The 18,389-nt window shown below is 48.9% G+C and overlaps 1 protein-coding gene across 1 annotated transcript in view; it reads left to right on the plus strand.

Annotated features, from left to right (window-relative positions):
* CDC42BPB (CDC42 binding protein kinase beta) overlaps nt 1-18,389 on the plus strand; it is a 167,080-nt gene that overhangs the window by 23,484 nt on the left and 125,207 nt on the right. Inside the window, 2 exon segments of the mRNA XM_042782572.1 lie at nt 8,757-8,789; nt 15,811-15,850. Of these exon segments, the coding sequence (XP_042638506.1) occupies nt 8,757-8,789; nt 15,811-15,850 (73 nt within the window).

Here is an 18,389-nt window from a genome sequence, read left to right on the forward strand (position 1 = left end):
GTCATTTATCTCATCCTGCTCCCAACGTTTTAACTTTGTTTCTAATGTTTTCAGAGCTGGACAGGGTGGGCCTTTGTCAGATTGTCCTACACACATTTCTGGGGCTTTGGGTTTTAGCATCTAGCGTGTGAAGACTGTTCTGAAAACCAAGCTAAGGTCACTGTCAGCATTCTCTTCTCCTCAGTGTGGCTTGTGTGGATCGTGGTGGGCAAGACACTTGAGGCCAACTAAGAGATGTGACTTGTCTGTGCTAGAGGGTGTGGTCGCTGGGAGCCAGATGGAGATGAGAACCCGGATCCCAGACGTCATCTGAGGCGGAGCAGAGAGGAAGGAGAAGTGAGAGGAATGTGACTGGGCCCTGCCAGTCCTTTGTCAAAGCAGCGCCACTGCACCAAGCAAACAGGGACACCGTCCTGGCCGCCATGTTGCTCAGGTGGCTGTGCTTGTTAAGCCTGATGACTCACAGGTAGCTGAGAGAAGACATTGGCTCTTTCCGTTTATCTTACCACTGAGAAATATATACGACAGGTCGTTCATATGCGTGTGTGTGCGTGTGTATGGAAAATTGATGCCTTTGAATTACAGTGTTGGTGAAGAATATTGACTGCACCAGAGACCACCACAAGGATGGATAAATCTGTCTTGGAAGTACAGCCAGCGTGCTCCTTAGAAGGGGGGATGGTGAGACTTTGTCTCACGTGCTTTGGACATGTTCTCAGGGGCGGCCAGGCCCTGCAGAAGGCCGTCATGCTTGGGAAAGTAGAGGATCAGCAAAGAAGAGAAAGACTGTCCGAGGTGGACGGACACAGTGGCTGTAGCAGTGGGCTCGAGCGGCGGCAGTTGAGGCTGGCGCGGGCCTGGGCCATGGTTTGTTTCTGTTGCGTGTGGGGCTGCCATGAATTATCACCTGACAGCAGCAGCAGCAACATGTATGTAATAGTGATTCACCAGGGACACTTCGGAATTGACATTGATAGAGGCCCAGTTTTTAAAATGTGCTCTCATTAATCAACTTTTTTGCTTTTTTAATTGAACTTAAGACAAATCGATTCATACTTGTCCATCTGTGTCTGAGTGATTTTTTTTGTGTGTGATTTAGGTGAAAGTTTACAGAGCAAATTCATTTTCCATTCAGCAGCTCACACACATTTTGTTTCATGACATTGCGATTCCCCACAGTGTAACAGCTCTCTTCCCACTTCCTCTTTGTAGTTACCTGGCCTGTGTCCTTCTCTCCTGTGCGTTCCTACCCCCTGAGCTGTCTCCCTGTGTAAATACTTCCCTCTGTTCTCCCATGATTGATCTTCTAAGGAGTGTATTTACCTAATGTAAATGTTCACTCCATGTGCCTGTCTGTTGTTTGGCTGGAAGCACTGGAGTGAGTTCACTTCCAGACCTGAAGGGTAACTAGGGGCCATAGTCTTGGGGGTCTCACTAGGCTTTTTTTCTTTTCATGATTTTGAGTTTTGTTCCACATTGTTCTCCCACTCCATTCAGGATCTCCTGGACCAGTCCCCCTCCGAGTGGTTGACGTGGTAGCCGGGCGCCATCTAGTTCTTCTGGCCTGGGAGGGACTCTGTGATCTCTCCTCTCCAGTATGCCCAGATTTTTACTTTTAAAAAAAAAAAAATCCAGCACTTAAAAGTCAAACAGTTGGTCACTCTTCATGCAACTAAAGCCATCCAAAGACTATGCTTGGGAAATGTTGGGAAAGTGAGACCAGCTTCCTGGTGAGAGAGTTACAGGAAACACTGGGTGTGGCTGTGTCAGTGTTTAGTTCACTCAGGATCGTCGCGGTACCCTGGAAAGTGTGATTTTTGTAACCCAATAACGGTCATAATATAAATCTTTTTAATTTTATTGAAGCAGTGTGTAAGGAGACTATGTTGTTGACAGCTCTTATAGCTGTGAGAGGAAATGCCGATTTCGCTAAAGCTGGGTGTTCTCTTTTGGAATGTTAAACATTCACCAGCTTCAGTCAGATAGAATTGATTATTTGCAACATTCTTTCCATTTTCCTTGATTCAAGGCATCCAGTGGGTAGGGTGGCTGTTCCAGTTGACCAGTGGCTTCAAATATGAAGCCGGGGTACTTGGGAAATTTTCTGACCTAAAACAAGCTTCCTTCCTATTTATTTACTAATTAATTGGTTAGTTTTGGGGATAGTGAACTAAAGGTGGAGGTAGTATGTGCTGCTGAGTCAATTCTGACTCATACCAAGTCCATGGGACAGCGGCCTCAAGCGTCCGTCGTCTGTCTATAAGGGTCATGTAATCTTGATAGTAGATTTTTTCCTTCTGAAGACAGTGGTTCCTAGTGTGAAAATAGAGCACTAATGACGGAAGTACAGTAGAGGCTTGGAGCCACCGTGGATCGGAGGATTACCCATGAGAACGTTGGCTTTTTAACCCATCGCTTTTCTGTACTGTCGTAACCCTAGCACAGCAGCCTTCCAGTCCGGGACGTGCCAGCTGGGACTCTGTAGTCTGATACTCGGCTTTTGACGTCGCTTGTGAGCACTGGTCCTTCATATGCGGAAGGTTCAGGGTGTCGGTAGACTGTACTGGTCTCACGACTTACACGAGAATCCCTGGCAGAAAATGGTTTTTTTGTCACAAGTGTTTTCCAGTTCAGTGAGAGAAGATGAACAACAGTCTTATCAGACCAGACTCCCACTTGCACGCAGATGGAGTAGTACGTTCTTGTGTCTGTATCCTGTGTTCTTGGGTCATGAGCAAGGGTGACAGATGGGTGGATGGTGGTGGAAGAGCCTTCTTGGAAGCGGTGGATTCTGTTTGAGTCAAATGAGGTCAGTGCTTGGCGACTTGCGGAGGGGCCTGTGAGGTCAGGGCTCTGACTTCCTCAGGCCTCGTGCCTGGCGGGAGTGCTGTTTGCGAAGGAAACGGACGCAGGGAAGGACCAGGGAAACGGTGGCTGTTTGGGTCAGCTCCCAGAGGCATGCAGGAAGGCCCTGTGCCCGGGACAGTGCCAGGTATGGGGCAGGGGGCCAGGGAGCTGGCTTGTACCTGTTGCATTCCGGCTGAGCGCCAGGCCCTGTGCTGCTTTCCGGACAGGGCTCGCGTCCCCGGCAGCGGCGTAGCCATTGGTTCTGCAGGCAAGGGCCTCTCTGGGAAGCTCCGTCAGTTTTCCTGTGATGGCCATATGATGTCATGCAATTACAGTGGCTCCTGTTCAGTGATGTGAGGTGTTCTGAGGTCCCACAGTATGCTCGCTCGTGGTTTGTGGCCACCGTCCCCTTGAATCCCCCAGTTATTTGCAGCTCAAATATGATACCTCCTTTGCAGGTGAGACAGCTGGAGCCCAGTTTAAGTATCTCGCAGCACCGGGGGCAGCTGGATCTGAGCAGAGCCTGGCTGAGGCCCCCACGCGCGACCTCTGTGCCTGCACTTGGTCCTTGCAGGGTCTTTCACTGAGTCATGCACCTGGGTGGGCTCTGCAGTCCCCTCGCCCACTGTAGTCAGTCCTGTGTGAGCCATGCCACAAGGCCGGTGTGTGAGGTTTTAGTATGGCTTTTCAAGGGTACAATTCAGTGGGTTTTAGTATATTTACAGAGTTGTGAAGATGTATCTGAATTTGGGCCTTCCGTTTTCTCAGTTTGCTTATTTATCCAAAGGTGGTATTTATTACCCAACATGTGATAGTTGTAGGTGCTAAGTGGTCACTGTCATTAGCAAAACCCACTGTTGTCAACTCAATTCCCACCTCAATGACCCTCTAGGACAGAGTAGAACTGCCCGGCTGTCACATACTGCCTCATCTTTCTCCTTGAGAGCAGCTGGTGGGACCTTTCTGTTATCAGCTTAATCACTGCTCCAGGCGTTAGCCATGGGGGTAGTTTGATACTTTCTCAAGTGCCTGGGCTGTAAGAGAGGTTAAAGTCACATTTAAAGAAGTCAGCACTGTCCACATTCTGCCTGCATGTGGCCCTTAGGTATGACTGTGTTATACGTTTAAATTACTTGTAATGGTTAGAACGTGGTGGTTGTTAGGGACCGTTGAGTTGGCTCTGACTCCTAGTGACCCTGTGTACAACAGAACGAAACCCTGCCTGGTCCTGTGCCAGCCTCATGATCCCTGTTATACCTGAGCCCATCATGGCAGCCACTGTGTCAGTCCATCTGCTTGAGGGTCTTTCCCTTTTTCGCTGACCCTCCACTTCAGCAAGATGCCATCCTTCTCCAGGGAATGGTCCCTTCTCACAACATGACCAAAGTAGGTGAGATGAAGGCTGGCCATTCTCGCTTCCAGGGGACATTCGGCTGCGCCTCTTCCAGCACAGATTGGTTCATTCTTCTGGCAGTCCATGGTACTTGCAGCATTCTTCTCCAGCACCACAGCTCAGAAGCATCAACTCTTCTTTAGCTTTCCTTGTTCGTTGTCCAGCTCTCACATGGCTATGAGATGATTGAAAACACCCAGGTTGGGTCAGGCGCACTGTAGTCTTCAAAGACGTCTTTGCTCTTTAGCACTTTAAAAGAGGCCTTTTGCAGCAGATTGGCCCAGTGCGACGTCTGATTTCCTGTGCTACTTCCACGGGTGTTAATTATGGAACCAAGTAACATGAACTCTTTGACAGCTTCAACCTTTTCTCCATTATTGGTCCAGTTGTGAGGATTTTCACTTTCTTTATGTTGAGGTGTAATCCATACTGCAATCTGTAGTCTTTAATCTTCATCAGCGAGTGCTTCAAGTCATCTTCACTTACAGCAAGCGAGGTTGTATCATCTGCGTATCGCAGGTTATTAACAAGTCTTCCTCCAATCCTGATGCTGCATTCTTCGTATAGTCCAGCTTCTCAGATTATTTGCTCAGTGTACGAATTGAGTAAGTGTGGTGAAAAGATACAACCCTGCTGCGTGCTCTTCCTGATTTAAACCATGCGTGACTGTCCTGGTTCCCTAGTGCCGCTCTGACAGGACTATACCACAGATGGGATGGCTTTACAAACAGGAGGTTATTCTTACAATTTGGAGGCTTTCAATCCAAGTTCAAGTGCCAGGCTCTAGGGGCTGGGTGAAAGCCCCTCAACCTTGGGGTCCAGCTCTGCCTCCTGCTCCTGGCCCACTGGAGCTAGAGGCGTTTCTTCACTCAGACAGCCGCTGGCTGCTAAGGCTGAGAACTCCCCAAGGTTGACAAGTAAAAAGGCACTGTCCCGATGTTACCAAACCACATGGCAGGTCATTAACTTAAGTCCATTGTAAGTCCCAAGGTTGGCAGAGCATAGCAGGCTGCTAAGCAACGACACGGCTACATGCAGGGTCCAAGCGTGCCGTATGCTAGAAATCATTCCCCAAGGCTTCTGCTTAAATACAAGAAGCAGACTACATCCCAAAGGCAGCTACTCAGCTGCTTGTGGTAGATCCCACCATGGAGTTGATTGCCAGTCTCATCATGGGGAGTAACTACCACCAGCTGCCCAGCCACTCAACCAGGCCCAGCCAAGCTGACACACAAATGCAACCACCACAATGATTTTAAACCTTGTGTGTTCAAATGACAGCCTCCTGGTCTATGTACACATTCCTTATGAACACAATTAAGTGTTCTGGAATTCCCATTCTTCTCAACATTATCTACAATTTTTTATGATCCAGACAGTCAAATGCTTTTGCATAGTCAGTGAAACACAAGTAAACATCTTTCTGGTATTCTTTTCTTTTAGCCAAGATCCATCTGACATCAGCAATGATATCCCTTGGTCCACGTCCTCTTCTGAATCTAGCTTGCATTTCTGGAAGTTCCCTATCAATACACTGCTGCAACCATTTTTGAATTATATTCGGCAAGATTTTACTTACATGTGATGTTAATGATATTGTTTGATAATTTCCACATTCTGTGGGATCACCCCTCTATGAAATGGGTTCAAATATGGATCTCTTCCAGTCAGTTGGCCAGGTATGTCTTCCAAATTTCTTGACATAGACATGTAAGTTCCTTCACTACAACATCTATCTGCTGAAACAGCTCAGTGGGTATTCCATCAATTCCTGGAGCCTTGTTTTTTGCCAGTTCCTTCACTGCAGCTTCGACTTCTTCCTTCAGTACCACTGGTTGTTGATCATATGCTACCACCTGAAATGGATGAACATTAACCATTTCATTTTGGTACAGTGACTCTGTGTATTTCTTCCATCTTTTTCTGATGTTGCCTGCATCGTTCAATAGTTTTCCCATAGAATCTTTCAGTATTGCAAAATTCAAGAATTTTTTCTTAAGTTCTTTCAGCTTGAGAAATGCCAAGTGTGTTCTTCCCTTTTGCTTTCCTAACTCCACATCTTTGCACATTGTATTACAATGATGGACTTCATCTTCTCAAGCTACTCTTTGAAATCTTCTGTTCAGCTGTCTTATCTTGTCATTTCTTCCATTTGCTTTAGCTACTTTCCTTTTAAGAGCAAGTTTCAGAATCTCTTCTGACATCCATTTTGATCTTTTCTTCGTTTTCTGTCTTTTTAATGACCTTTTGCTTTCTTCATGGATGATGATCTCGATGTCATCCCACAGTACTTCTGGTTTTCAGTCATTGGTGTTCAGTGTGCCATCTCTCTTCTTTAGATGGTCTCTAAATTCAGGTGGGATATAATCAAGGTCATATTTTGACTCTCGTGGACTTGTTTTAATTGTCTTCAGCTTCAGGTTGAACTTGCATATGAGCAGTTGATGGTCTGTTCCACAGTCAGCTCCGGGCCTTGTTTGGCTGAGGATACTGAGCTTCTCCAGAGCCTCTTTCCACAGACGTAGTCGACCTGATTCCTGTGTGTTCCTTTAGGCGAGCTCCACGTATGTAGCTGTTGTTTATGTTGTTAAAGAAAGGTATTTGCAATAATAAGTCATTGGTCTTGCAAAATTCTATCATGCTATCTCTCCAGCGTCATTTCTATCACCAAGGCCATATTTTCCAACTACTGGTGATTCTTTGTTTCCAACTTTTGCATTCCAGTCACCAGTGATAATCAACGCATCTTGATGGCATGTTTGGTCAATTTCAGACTGCAGAAAATGGTAAACATCTTCAATTTCCTCATCTTTGGTTTTGGTGGTTGGTGTGTAAATTTGAATAATAGTAGTATTAATTGGGCTTGTATGGATCTTACCCTATTACTGACAGCATTGTACTTCAAGACAGATCTTGAAACAATTTTTTTGATGATGAATGCCACCCCATTCCTCTTCAGTTTGTCATTCCCGGCATAGTAGATCATATGGTTGTCTGATTCAGAATGCCAAAACCAGCCCATTTCAGCTCACTGATACCTAGGGTATTGATCTTTATGTGTTCCATTTCATTTTGACAACTTCTGATTTTCCTAGATTTATACTGTGTACAGTCCAAGTTCTGATTATTAGTGGATGTTTGCAGCTGTTTCTTCCCATTTTTGTGTTGTGCCACATCAGGCAATAGAGGTCCCAAGAGCTTTACTCCATCCACATCATTAAGGTCAGCTCTACTCTGAGGAGGCAGCTCTTCCCCAGTTGTATTTTGAGTGCCCTCCAACCTGAGGGGCTCATCTTCCACCACTGTGTCAGTGTTTCAGGGCTAATCATAAAGTTTTCTAGGAATATATGAGACAGTGTGTCACTGCTATTCTTAAGGTTTTCACTGGCCAGTTCTTTAAGAAGTGGATGGTCCCTTCCTTCTCCCTAGTCTGTCTTAGTCTGGAAGCTCCACTGAACCCTGTCCACCGTGGGTGCCCCTGCTGGTATTTGAAATACTGGTGGCATAGCCTCCAGCCTCACAGCAACACGCAAGCCACCCCAGTCCCACACAATGACAGACGAGTGGTGGGGTTAGAAGGTCGGTGGACGTTGTATTTGGCTACTAAAAATTCTCTAAATTACTGATTGCTGGAATTTAATTGCCTTCCTTTGAATATAACTGGTTTGCCCTGATACTGTGCAAACTTTCCACTTTCCTGTGTTATTTTCCCAACTCTCTTCTCAGTTGCAGTCTCCTTTCTAGATAATGCTTTATCAGTGTCTTTTCTTTCATGTTCCTTCTTGAAACCTGAGCAGGTGTTAGATTCATGGTCCCAGCACCAGGCAGAGTCATTGGCCTCACTGTGCTCTGGACTCTGGGGGCCAAAGCTGGGGGGGCTCCTGCTTGCCCTTCCTCCTCAGTCCTCCTGAGTTTGACACAGATAAGCCCATGCCTCCTGTGAGGAAGAGGCGCAGACAGCTCCCTTCCTCACCACTGTCCATGTCCTTCTTCTGTCCTGGTAGCTCCCAGTCCCTTAGAAATCGGGGTGGGGTGGGAGGAATGCCTCATCCGGCTCTAGCCAAGCCCTTGGGCTCATGTGCTCCTCTCCCTGTGACGGACCATGCAGCCCCGAGCATGGGTCCCGTAAGTTAGGATCATGTGGCCCACACCCTGCGTTCTGGCTTCTTTACACCTGATCTGCCAAGTAGAAGTGGCGTTCGGGCATAGACCGCTCGGGGCAGCACTGTCCGGTACTGAGAGTCATGGAGATCCAGCTAACAGAGGAAGAGCTGGAACTAGATAACCATGGCGGCGTATGGCCATTGACTACACTGCTGACCTAGTATAGGCCGTCACTCAGGTGAGCTTGGCATGCTGAAAGGCCCTGTGTCATCAAGGTACAAGTACCCTGTCCCAGGGGTTGACTTGAGAAAACAGTACGGATATATATATAATTTTTTTTTCTTTGTCACAGACCAACATATTTACCTAAAATTCAGTAGAGAAAGATCAGGACAAACTGAAGAAAGATCAGTGTTAAAATCAGTCATTCCTACAGAGAAGATAAGTTTAGCTGCATCTGTGTGCTTGCTGTGTTTGTGGTGTGGAAATGAACCATCCATCATAGCTAGAGCAAGTCCATGTGCAGGACCCTTGTGGGGTAAGTTCCCCCATCACTGGTGAGACGCCACGTCCTTACTGGTCACAGGCACGGGCCTGTGCTGTTAGTGCTTATTTAAGGAAGTGGCTGTTCCGTGTGTGTCTCATAACCCTGGAACTGAATTTTATGGTTTATTGTTAGCATCCAAGCCAGAGACAGTGACTTTGGTTCCTAAGCTCTGTGATTGGTAACACAATGCCTCGCTGCTGGTGTGGTTGAGTGGATGACGTCAGTGCGGTGTGAGCACAGGTTACCTCTATCCCCAGGTGAGTGGGGGGGGGGGGGGTGTTAAAACATCTGGTGAAAATAATTTCCGGCATTGGATCCACGAATTTCTTGGCAGTCACTCTCTAGAATTGTCTGTTCTCGTGTCTCTGCCCCCTCCTCTCTTTGGCACACCCTCATCAGAATTTTGTTCCCCTCCACCACCCTTGGGGGCTCTGGTGGTGTAGTACTTAAGGCACTTGACTGCTGACCGGAAGGCTGCCGGTTCAAACCCACCAGCAACTCATCGAAAGGAAGGTTGGGCAACCTACTTCCGTAGAGATACCATCTTGGAAACTCAAGGAGGGGTCGCTATGAGTTGGATCCGACTCAGTGGCAGTGAGTTTGGTTTTTTTGGGGGGTTTCCATTGTCTTTACACCACTGCTTGTGTCAGGACCACCTGTGGCTGCCCTGTGGCCAAAGCCCATGGTTAATTCCCAGCACTCATCCGCCTTCCAAGATGCAAGTCTTGGTTTTCTCTCCACCTTGCTGGTGGTTCTTTCTCTCCTCAACCTCAGTGTCAGAGTTTCCCCCGGTTTAGCCCTGGGTCCCTCCTCTGTCTGGGCTCACTCCCCAGGGTTTCAGCCAAGCTCGTGGCTGTAAGACCCAGCTCAGTGCCAAGGACCCTGATGTACGGCTCTAGTCCACGCCTCTGCAGGACCCAGACTTACGCATCTGCTGCCTCTGATACCACCACTCATGGATGGGCTCCCTCCCTGCCTGCCTGCCCCATCTTGGGGCGGGCACCTCCATCCCCCTGCTGCTCCGGGCTATGCCTGGACTGCCCCTCCCACTGCATGTCTAGCTCAGCAGAAACTCCTGGTGGCTCTGCCTCTAGTTGGAGGCTGCCAGAAGCTGACCACTGCTTTGTTTTTGACAGCCTTTTGAAATAAAATCCACTGCTGTAAGCTTCCTCCTACAACTTGTCTTTTCAGCCTTTACGATGCCTGCCGTGCCTGTCAAAGTACTGTATTCACAGTGGATTTCTTCGTCTCCATCGTCTGCTAGATTGAGAGGGCTCAGACGGCAGGGAAGGGACCTTGGCTTGGAAGCCTGCTCTTCTGAGATCTTGCTGGCCATGCTGGAGGGGGACAAAGAGGCAGGGCCCCTCCCACAGGGCTGAGAAACGACTGCAGGACAAAGCCCACAGGGCTTGTGTCTTCAAGTCACAGTAATGTCCTGTGTCAGTGAGGTCATCTGGCAGTGGTGACCTGCCTCACGCAGGTGTTGACCAGTTAGCAGATGCTTGAAACCAGCAGTGGTCCGACGTCAGGTGGGTCTTGCATCAGGCCTCAGCCTTGTGTCTGCTGCGGTCTCTGGGTTTTTGTAAGTTCACCCTTACAGACCCCCAAACAGTAATGATTTGTTAGAATGAGGTTTTCTTCAGACACTCAGAAATTGTTGCAGTTGGAGAGTGATACGGATAAAGAGGGCATGGGAGACACTAGTTTGGAGGAAAACCACGGAGATGGGTGCAAGGTACTGGAGAACTGAACCATGTTGGAAGAAGGGATGGGAAGCTGTGATTGCTGTAGTCGGGAAGAAGGCGATTGAGTCACCGGAGCTTTTTGCTCTGTAACAGGGGCTCTTCATCACTAAAAACTTAAGCAACAGAGAGAGACTAGTTGCCATTATTATTATTAAATTATGATTTTTCTTGCTTAGTTAAATTTTGGAATGAGGTATGTTAGTAACAAAAACTTAGTTTTTTTTTTCTTTGTCTTATGTCTGTCTTGGCAGCATGACCTGTAAAAGGCAGCAGGTGACTTAGAAGACCTCTTAGGATGATCCTCAGGCTGTGTATTGGTGAAGTTTTGCTGGGAGAGGCCCTCTGCCAAGTCCTTAGCACTTTCTTAGCAGAGAATACCAAACTCACTGTCGTCGAGTCAGTTTGTCATAGCGACCCCTCCTTGGGTTTCCGAGGCGGTACCACTGTGGAAGTAGATTGCCCAACCTTCCTTCTGAGGAGCGGCTGGTGGGTTGGAACCGCCAGCCTTCTGGTTAGCAGTCAAGTGCCTTAGGCACTATGTCACCAGAGCTCACAGCTGAGAACAGGAATGACATTTTTCTTGCACTTTCTCTCCAATGCTTTGCAGAAAGGCAGGACCCGGGTCTCCTTACAGGCCCCAGAGCTCCCACCCCAGTGCTCCACAGAGGGGGTATGGTACTCTGAATGGATGCAGACTGCTGACACTGCTTTAGCCTTGGTTTCCAGAACCTTTACTCCTCTTCTCTGTGAGGCAGACTCCTCATTGCTGATCCGTGGTGTTCTGACCTGTAAAATGGGGGTAATGGTGCTGACCTTGGCAGGTGGCAGTGGCCAGCATTGTGGCCTCATGGATAGTGCTTGTTTGTAGTGGCAGCTGTACTAGGATATGCTCCAAATCAGCGTGTCACTGGTTCACAGGCTCTGCTTAGACTTCACCCTGGACTAATTTTGTTAAAATGAGGTCAAACAAAATGGAGCCAAAAAGGTTCCTGTTAGAGATTCTACTTAACTACAGGAAGAAAACACACATTTTTCAAATGTTTTTGCCTGTTTCCCCCAGAGCAGTAGGATAGCATATCTTACTGTATTACGCTCAAGCCTGCCTTCAGCTAACTTTTTGCCAGTAGCTTCTCAGTGAAGATGAGCCTTTGAACAAGTCTAGAAGTCGATGCAGTTGAAAGGCCTGGCCTGGTAGATGCCTATCAGTGCCTGCCTGAGGCAGAAATACCCCTTTCACTGACCTTTCGTGTTTTCAATTTATAAAGAAATTCTTAAACTGGGTGTGACAGGAGAAAAGTCATGTATGTCAAAATGTGAAGGTAATTAGCGTAGTTGAAGAGCGCTGTGCCATGCCTTCGAGCCACTTGCCCTGAACCCACGTTGCCCAGCTTCTGATGTTGGTTGTAACTGATTGAAGCTGGGGGCCAGCGACACCTCATCCCCTGCAGGGTGGGTGGGAGAGAATGGAGATGACCATGTTTGGTGGTTCGGGCTTGGCAGGTCGCGGGGTCTCCCCTGCCCTGATACAGGGCACAGTTGTCAATGTCTTTAGTTTCTGGTGTGTAATGGATAAGACATTTGGCTGCTAACCAGAAGGTCATCGGTTCAAACCCACCAGCCACTCCATGGAAGGAAGATGGGGTGATCTACTTCCATAAATATTTACAGCCTCAGAAACCCAATGAGTGGGGTGTCACTGTGAGTTAGAATCAGCTCGATGGCAGTGAGTTTGGTTTGGTTTTTGTTTTTGTCTCCTGGGCATAACAGTATTTCTGCAGTGATGCCCTCCCTGTGAGAGGACGGCTGAGACTTGGTAAAAGGAGATGTTTGGCTGACACAGCCCATGGCTGCCTGACCGACAGCACAAAGCCTCTGGCCCAGCCGTGCAAGGGATGCTTATGGGCCATGCTCGGCCATTGCTCAGAGCACACACACTCAGGTCACATTCCTAGTGCCGTCTGTCCGGTAGATCTTGTTTCGTAACCTGTGCACCTTCTAGGTTAGCAGGTTAGCTGGATTCTAGGAGGTGTCTGGTGATTTGGCTTGTCTGCCTGTTGTTAAATATGACAAAGAGATAATACTAAGATAACTGATCAAAAAGCAAAAACGTCAGCTTGTGAACAGCCATCTAAGATAAAGCTCTTGGTCTCTACTTGTCCAGTGCAAAAGAGAAAGAAGGAAACAGAGACTCAAAGAAGAAACACATCTATAGGACTAAAAGTTGAAATGAACCACAGACTCATGGACCCTGAGACCAGAAGAACTAGATGGTGCCTGACTATCACTACTGATGATTCCAACCAGGGCCTTGACAGATGGGCGCTGATAGAGTGGGAGAAAAATGTGAAATAGACCCCAGATTCTTAAGAAATCCAGACTTACAGGACCTGGAGTCTGGAGACCTCTTTGGAGCTACTGCCCTAAGATACTCTTTAAACTTTGAACTGAAACTAGCCCCTGAGGTCACCATAAGATAAAGCAGCTCACCCATGAGTGCTGTGTCCCTTTAAAAGATCGTTTGTATGAGACCAAATGGTCAACAATGACTTTAAAACAAAGATGAGATGGTAAGGGAGTAGGGAAACTAGATGAGTGGAAACAGAGCAACCAGAACAGAAACAATGAGAATGTTCATGCATTATGAAGAATGTCTTGATGTCACTGAATGATTTGTGAATAGCAACCTAAACTGCTGTGTAAAGCATCACCGAAAAACAATAAAATATTAAGTAAAGTGTCCCCCAAAAACAATAGCAGTAGCTCTTGTTTAATGAGCACTTGCTGTGTGCGGCACCGCGCTCAGTGCTCCATGGGGATTACTCGCTTGGATACACTGAGATGAGCACGTTACTCTGCTGAGCTCCCGTCGGTCTGCCAAGCTCGCATGGTGTGGAGTGTTTGCATTTAGCACCAGGTTCCTTTGCTTGCCCACAAAGGAGGCACCTTCTTCTTAACTACAACTACAAAAACCCAACCCAACCCATTGCTGCCAATTCCAACTCACAGCAAGTCAGTAGGACAGAGCAGCACTGTGCCATAGGGTTTCCAAGGCTGTGATCTGTACAGAAGCAGACTACCATGTCCTCTCACGGAACGGCTGGTAGGTTCAAACTGCCAGCTTTCAGTTAGCAGCTGAGCACTTAACCACTGCCCCCCCCCCCAGGGCTCCCACCTTCTGTTTAGTAGCCATATTTAGTAGCCATATTTAGTAGCCATATGATATTGGGAGAGCTATCCGCCCGGCCCCCTCCCCGCCTCCCAAGACTGTAGCCACCTGATGCTGATGACATGAAGGGCTTCGCAGAGATTAGGTTTCTGATGCAGTAGGCCTGAGTATCTGGTAGCATAGTGCCTAAGGCACTTGACTGCTGACTTCAAACCCACCAGCCACTCCTCGGAAGGAAGATGGGGCAATCTGTTTCCGTAGTGATACTGCCTGGGAAACCCAAGGAGGGGTCGCTCTGAGTCGGGTGGAGGGTGGACTCAACGACTGGACAGCACATAACAACAACAACAGGCCTGGGTGGGGCTTGAGAATTTGCCTTTTCACAAGTCCGCAGGGGATCTGCTGCTGCTGCTGCTGCTGGCTTGGGTACCCTGCTTTGAGAGTGACCAGTTCATCTGTGGGGGGAATAAGCCCATCTGACCTTTTACAGAGCAGATTTTGGCCAAGTGGAGACAGTGGGTGGAAAGGTGTTGAATCCACTCGAGGTTCAGAAGTAGGGTACTGTGGGTGGAGCAGCCTAATTAGTAAAACCTGGAAATGACTAAGGAAGACTCTGGTAGGTCGGTCCTCGTCTTCTCTAAGCTGATGCTGCTGGGCAGAGGAGCCTCATTCTAAGAGCACAGAGATGGTCAAAGCGTGATCTTAACGTAGTTAAAGAGTGCCTGGGAGCTCTTGGGTCATTTGCTAGCCAGCCTTCTTTCTGAACTTCTGATTATCCTTTGTCTTAAGTTGAGAATGCTCTTAGACTGGACGCTCCTAGTAGCTCACAGAAGCTGCCTGGAAGGCGGCTGACTCCCTGGAGCAAGCAGCAAGGGTCACGAAGTGCCTGGTTCGCGTCTCCGTGCTTTCCTGTGATTCGTGCCCTGACTCCACTGGCCCAGCCCTGCTTAGTGCTCCCTGCTACGTGGCTTGTTTTAAAAAAAAAAAAAAAAAAACTAGCACCTGCATCTGTACCATAAGAGTGGGGGGTGGGGGAGCAAAGAGGCGGAGGCCGCTTTGGTTGTTCACTTTGCCTGAGGCTCTGTGCTTTCCGGGCCTTCCCTAGGCTGGTGTCAGGTGGCTCCTGGGAGAGACTCGCTGTCCCAGACCGTGGCCTCCTTGGCTGGGGACTTGAAAGCATCATGGGGGATCTCAGACAGGAAGATCAAAAACCAAACACCAAACCCACTCCCGTCAATTCAGTTCTGACTCATAGCGACCCTGTAGGGCAGTGTAGGACTGCCCCATAGAGTTTCCAAGGCTGTAAATTTTTACAGCAGCAAACTGCCTCATCTTTCTCCCATGGAGCAACTGATAGGTTCGAACTCCTAACCTTCTGGTTAGCAGCCAAATGCCCTAACCACTGTGCCATCAGAGGCCCTTGGCAGGAAGCTAGAGCACCTCTGAAGGTAACAGAACTAAGGCCGTGGAAGTGATTTCCGTGGTAATGGAGCAGGGTGGCCCCGATGAAGATGCACCGTGGGAAGGAGCCTGTCAGGTGGTGAGTGAGGAGACTGGGAAGGAGCCGGGCCAGCCTGGAGTTGGTCTTGAATTGAGGTGTGAGCCTGGCCAGGAGGCAGCTCCTGGTCTGGTGTTGACCCCCCCCCACCCCAGCTTCCCAGATTTGAACTGACCCCGCCTATGCCTTGCCTGTCCTCTGAGTCACAGTGTGAGTAAAGGCTTCCTTAACCCTCTAAAGTCTTCACCTGCATGAGGTTGAAAATACAGCCCCCTGGCGCCTGAGCTGTGGAGCTCTGGTGGCGTAGTGCCGAAGGCACTTGACTGCTCACCAGAAGACTGGCGGTTCAAACCCACCAGCCGCTCCTCGGAAGGAAGGTTGGGCAATCTACTTCCGTAGTGATACTGCCTCGGAAACCCAAGGAGGGGTCGCTATGAGTCAGGTCCAGCTCCACTGCACACAGCAGAGCCCGGCACGTGGGGGGGCATTCAGATGTGAGAACTCCACTAGGAAGTTAGCAGTGCTTCTGGGAAGACTGGCTTTCCTCAAGGTGCTGATTCCTGGGGAGGCCTGTCGCTGACCTCTGCACAGGAGAGCGTTCTGTCATTTAAGAAAGCGCTTCAGTGTGTAGTTGAAAGACGTTTTTCAAAGCCTTTTTGACAGATGTTTCTCTTCTGTAGGTCTGTCAGCAGTCTGACCTGTAGAGAAAAGGCAAGTTTGGAACCATAAACTGACTCTGAGGAGGTGGAAAGGGCTGGCTTTTCCCGTCACGTGCCTCAGCCTGACTTGGCTCCGGCCTGACTTGGCACCTGTGGTTGGCAGGGGCCTATGTTCTGCTGCTTGGCCAGGGTTGATCATATGCTCTGCCCCTCTTATCGTTCTGCCTGTGCCCATACACCCTGCTCCTTGGGGTGCTGTCCAAGGGCTTCCCCCCAAGAGGAGCCTGCACCTCGGTGTGCAGATGCCCTGTTGGTTCTCCGTCTGGGGCTGCCTCATGACTGGGCCTGACCAGCAGCCGCTGTGCAGCCATTGCTCCGAGCAGCAGCAGGTATTGATCTCGCTGTCTCTGTGGGGACCAGACCAGTGGGTAGCAGTTGTGAGGGTGGAGAACTACCCAATGAAGTGGGGTTGACTGTTCATTTGAGAGGCAGGACATCTGTCCCTCCTGTCATTCACTGGGCCTTTGGGACTCTCGCTTCCTCACTGGTAAAATGGACTCACTGGCCTGGATAACCTGTTGGTCCTTCTCCACTTAGATGATTGTGGACCACGAGGCGGCCGAGGCCTCAGCATAGAGAGAGAGCAGCCAGGATGAGCTGGGGGAGCTGAGAGGCCGGTGGCTCAGAGACAGTGGCAAAGGCAGGAATTCCTGCGCCTGCCGCCTGTGCCTACTTTCTCTATCCTGTGTCTGCTTCCCAGCTACTTCCTGTGTTTGCTTCCTGTTGTTTCCCATTGTTTCAGTTCTCTGGTGTCCTCTAACAGAACCACCGATGGATGGCTTTAACAAATAGGGATTCATTCTCTTACAGTTGAGGAGGCCAGAAGTCCGAGTTCAAAGTGCCAGCTCTGGGGGCTGGGCGAAAGCCCCTCGACCATAGGCTTCAGCTCTGCTTCTTGCTCCTGGCCCACTGGAGCTGGAGGTGTCTCTGAACTCAGGTACCTGCTGGCTGCTGAGGCTGACAGACCCAAGGTCGGCAAGTAAAATGTCACAGTCCCAAGGTGATTAAGCAACTAGTTCAAGTCCAGAAATGTTCTCAGCATTGGAAGACAATATGGCAGGCCACTGAGATGAAGACTCAGCCAAATACAGGATCCAGATGTGCCAAAAAGCTCAGAAACCTTTTTCAAAGCTTCTCCTTTATATACTGGAAGCAAAGCACATCCCTATCGGCTGCTCACTGTAGGTTGCACCATGGAGCTGATAACCAGTCTCATCACGGGGAATCCCTACGTCCAGCTGCCCAGCCAAGTTGACACACAGCCTCAGCTACAGCCCCGTCTACTTCCTGTGTCTGTTACCTGTCTGCTTTCTATGTCTACTTCCCATCTGTTTCCCGTCTGATTGCTGCGTCTGGTTCCTGGTGTCTGCTTCTCGTCTGCTTCCTGTGTTGGCTTCCTTCATCTTCCATGATTTGCCACCCTGTGACACAGCCATCTGTCCTCGGTACTGTCCCTCCTTGGGTCCTCCTTCCAGCAGCTCTGATCTTATTTCTTCTCAATAAATAAACCAGGGAGGGATGGGTGCAGGTGGGGGTGTTAGTTCCTCATTTCACAGCGGTTTTCTCTGCATTTCAGGCATCAGTCCTCCCCACTGCCCCCACTTCTTCTTGAAGAGCTTTTACTCTTTAAAGAGGACGGTGAGGTGGGCTCCATGTTTTCCTCAGGGTTTGGATTTAGCAGCTCAGATTTGGGGGCTTGCTCATCATTTGCTGGTGGCACCAGTGACTGATGCGTGTTAATGCATTGTTTTAGGGCACGAAGCAGAATGCAGGAGATAATCTTGGGCTATGGAGGAGTGAAGAGTTTAGAAGGAAATTTCTTCTAATAATAAAAATATCATTACCTAAAGGGCCAAAGGAGCTCTGCTGGCGCAGTGCCTAAGGCATCTGACTGCTAACTAGAAGGCTGATGGTTCCAATCCACCAGCCACTTCTCGGAAGGAAGACTGGGCAAGCTACTTCCATAGGGATACTGCCTCGGAAACCCCAGGAGGGGTCGCTATGAGTCAAATCAACTCAATAGCGGTGAGGTGGTTTTTTTTTCTTTTTTTAAAGGGCCAAAACTTTATTCAGCCTTTTTTGGTAGAAAATACCCCAGGATGTTGAATATTCTTACCTTAAATAAATACAGACCCTCCCTGGAGATCAGGTAACCTTCCTTGATGACTCTCAGTTGTGCCATCTGATAGCATGTGGTCCTTCCATGGCAGTAATTGCTGGCATCAGGTGCTTGGGAGCAGTGGTTACCACAGTGAGACTGACTCTGTCTTCCTGGGGCCTGTAGTCTAGCAAGGGACATAGTGGTGAACAGGTACTGATGGGTGTGAGGTGGCGAGTGACAGGACTGCAGGGGGTCTTGTTCTTGGAGGA

Source organism: Orycteropus afer, unplaced genomic scaffold (genome assembly GCF_000298275.1).
Source record: "Orycteropus afer afer isolate SDZICR_OR568_19922 unplaced genomic scaffold, OryAfe1.0 scaffold00371, whole genome shotgun sequence".
NCBI lineage: Eukaryota > Metazoa > Chordata > Mammalia > Tubulidentata > Orycteropodidae > Orycteropus > Orycteropus afer.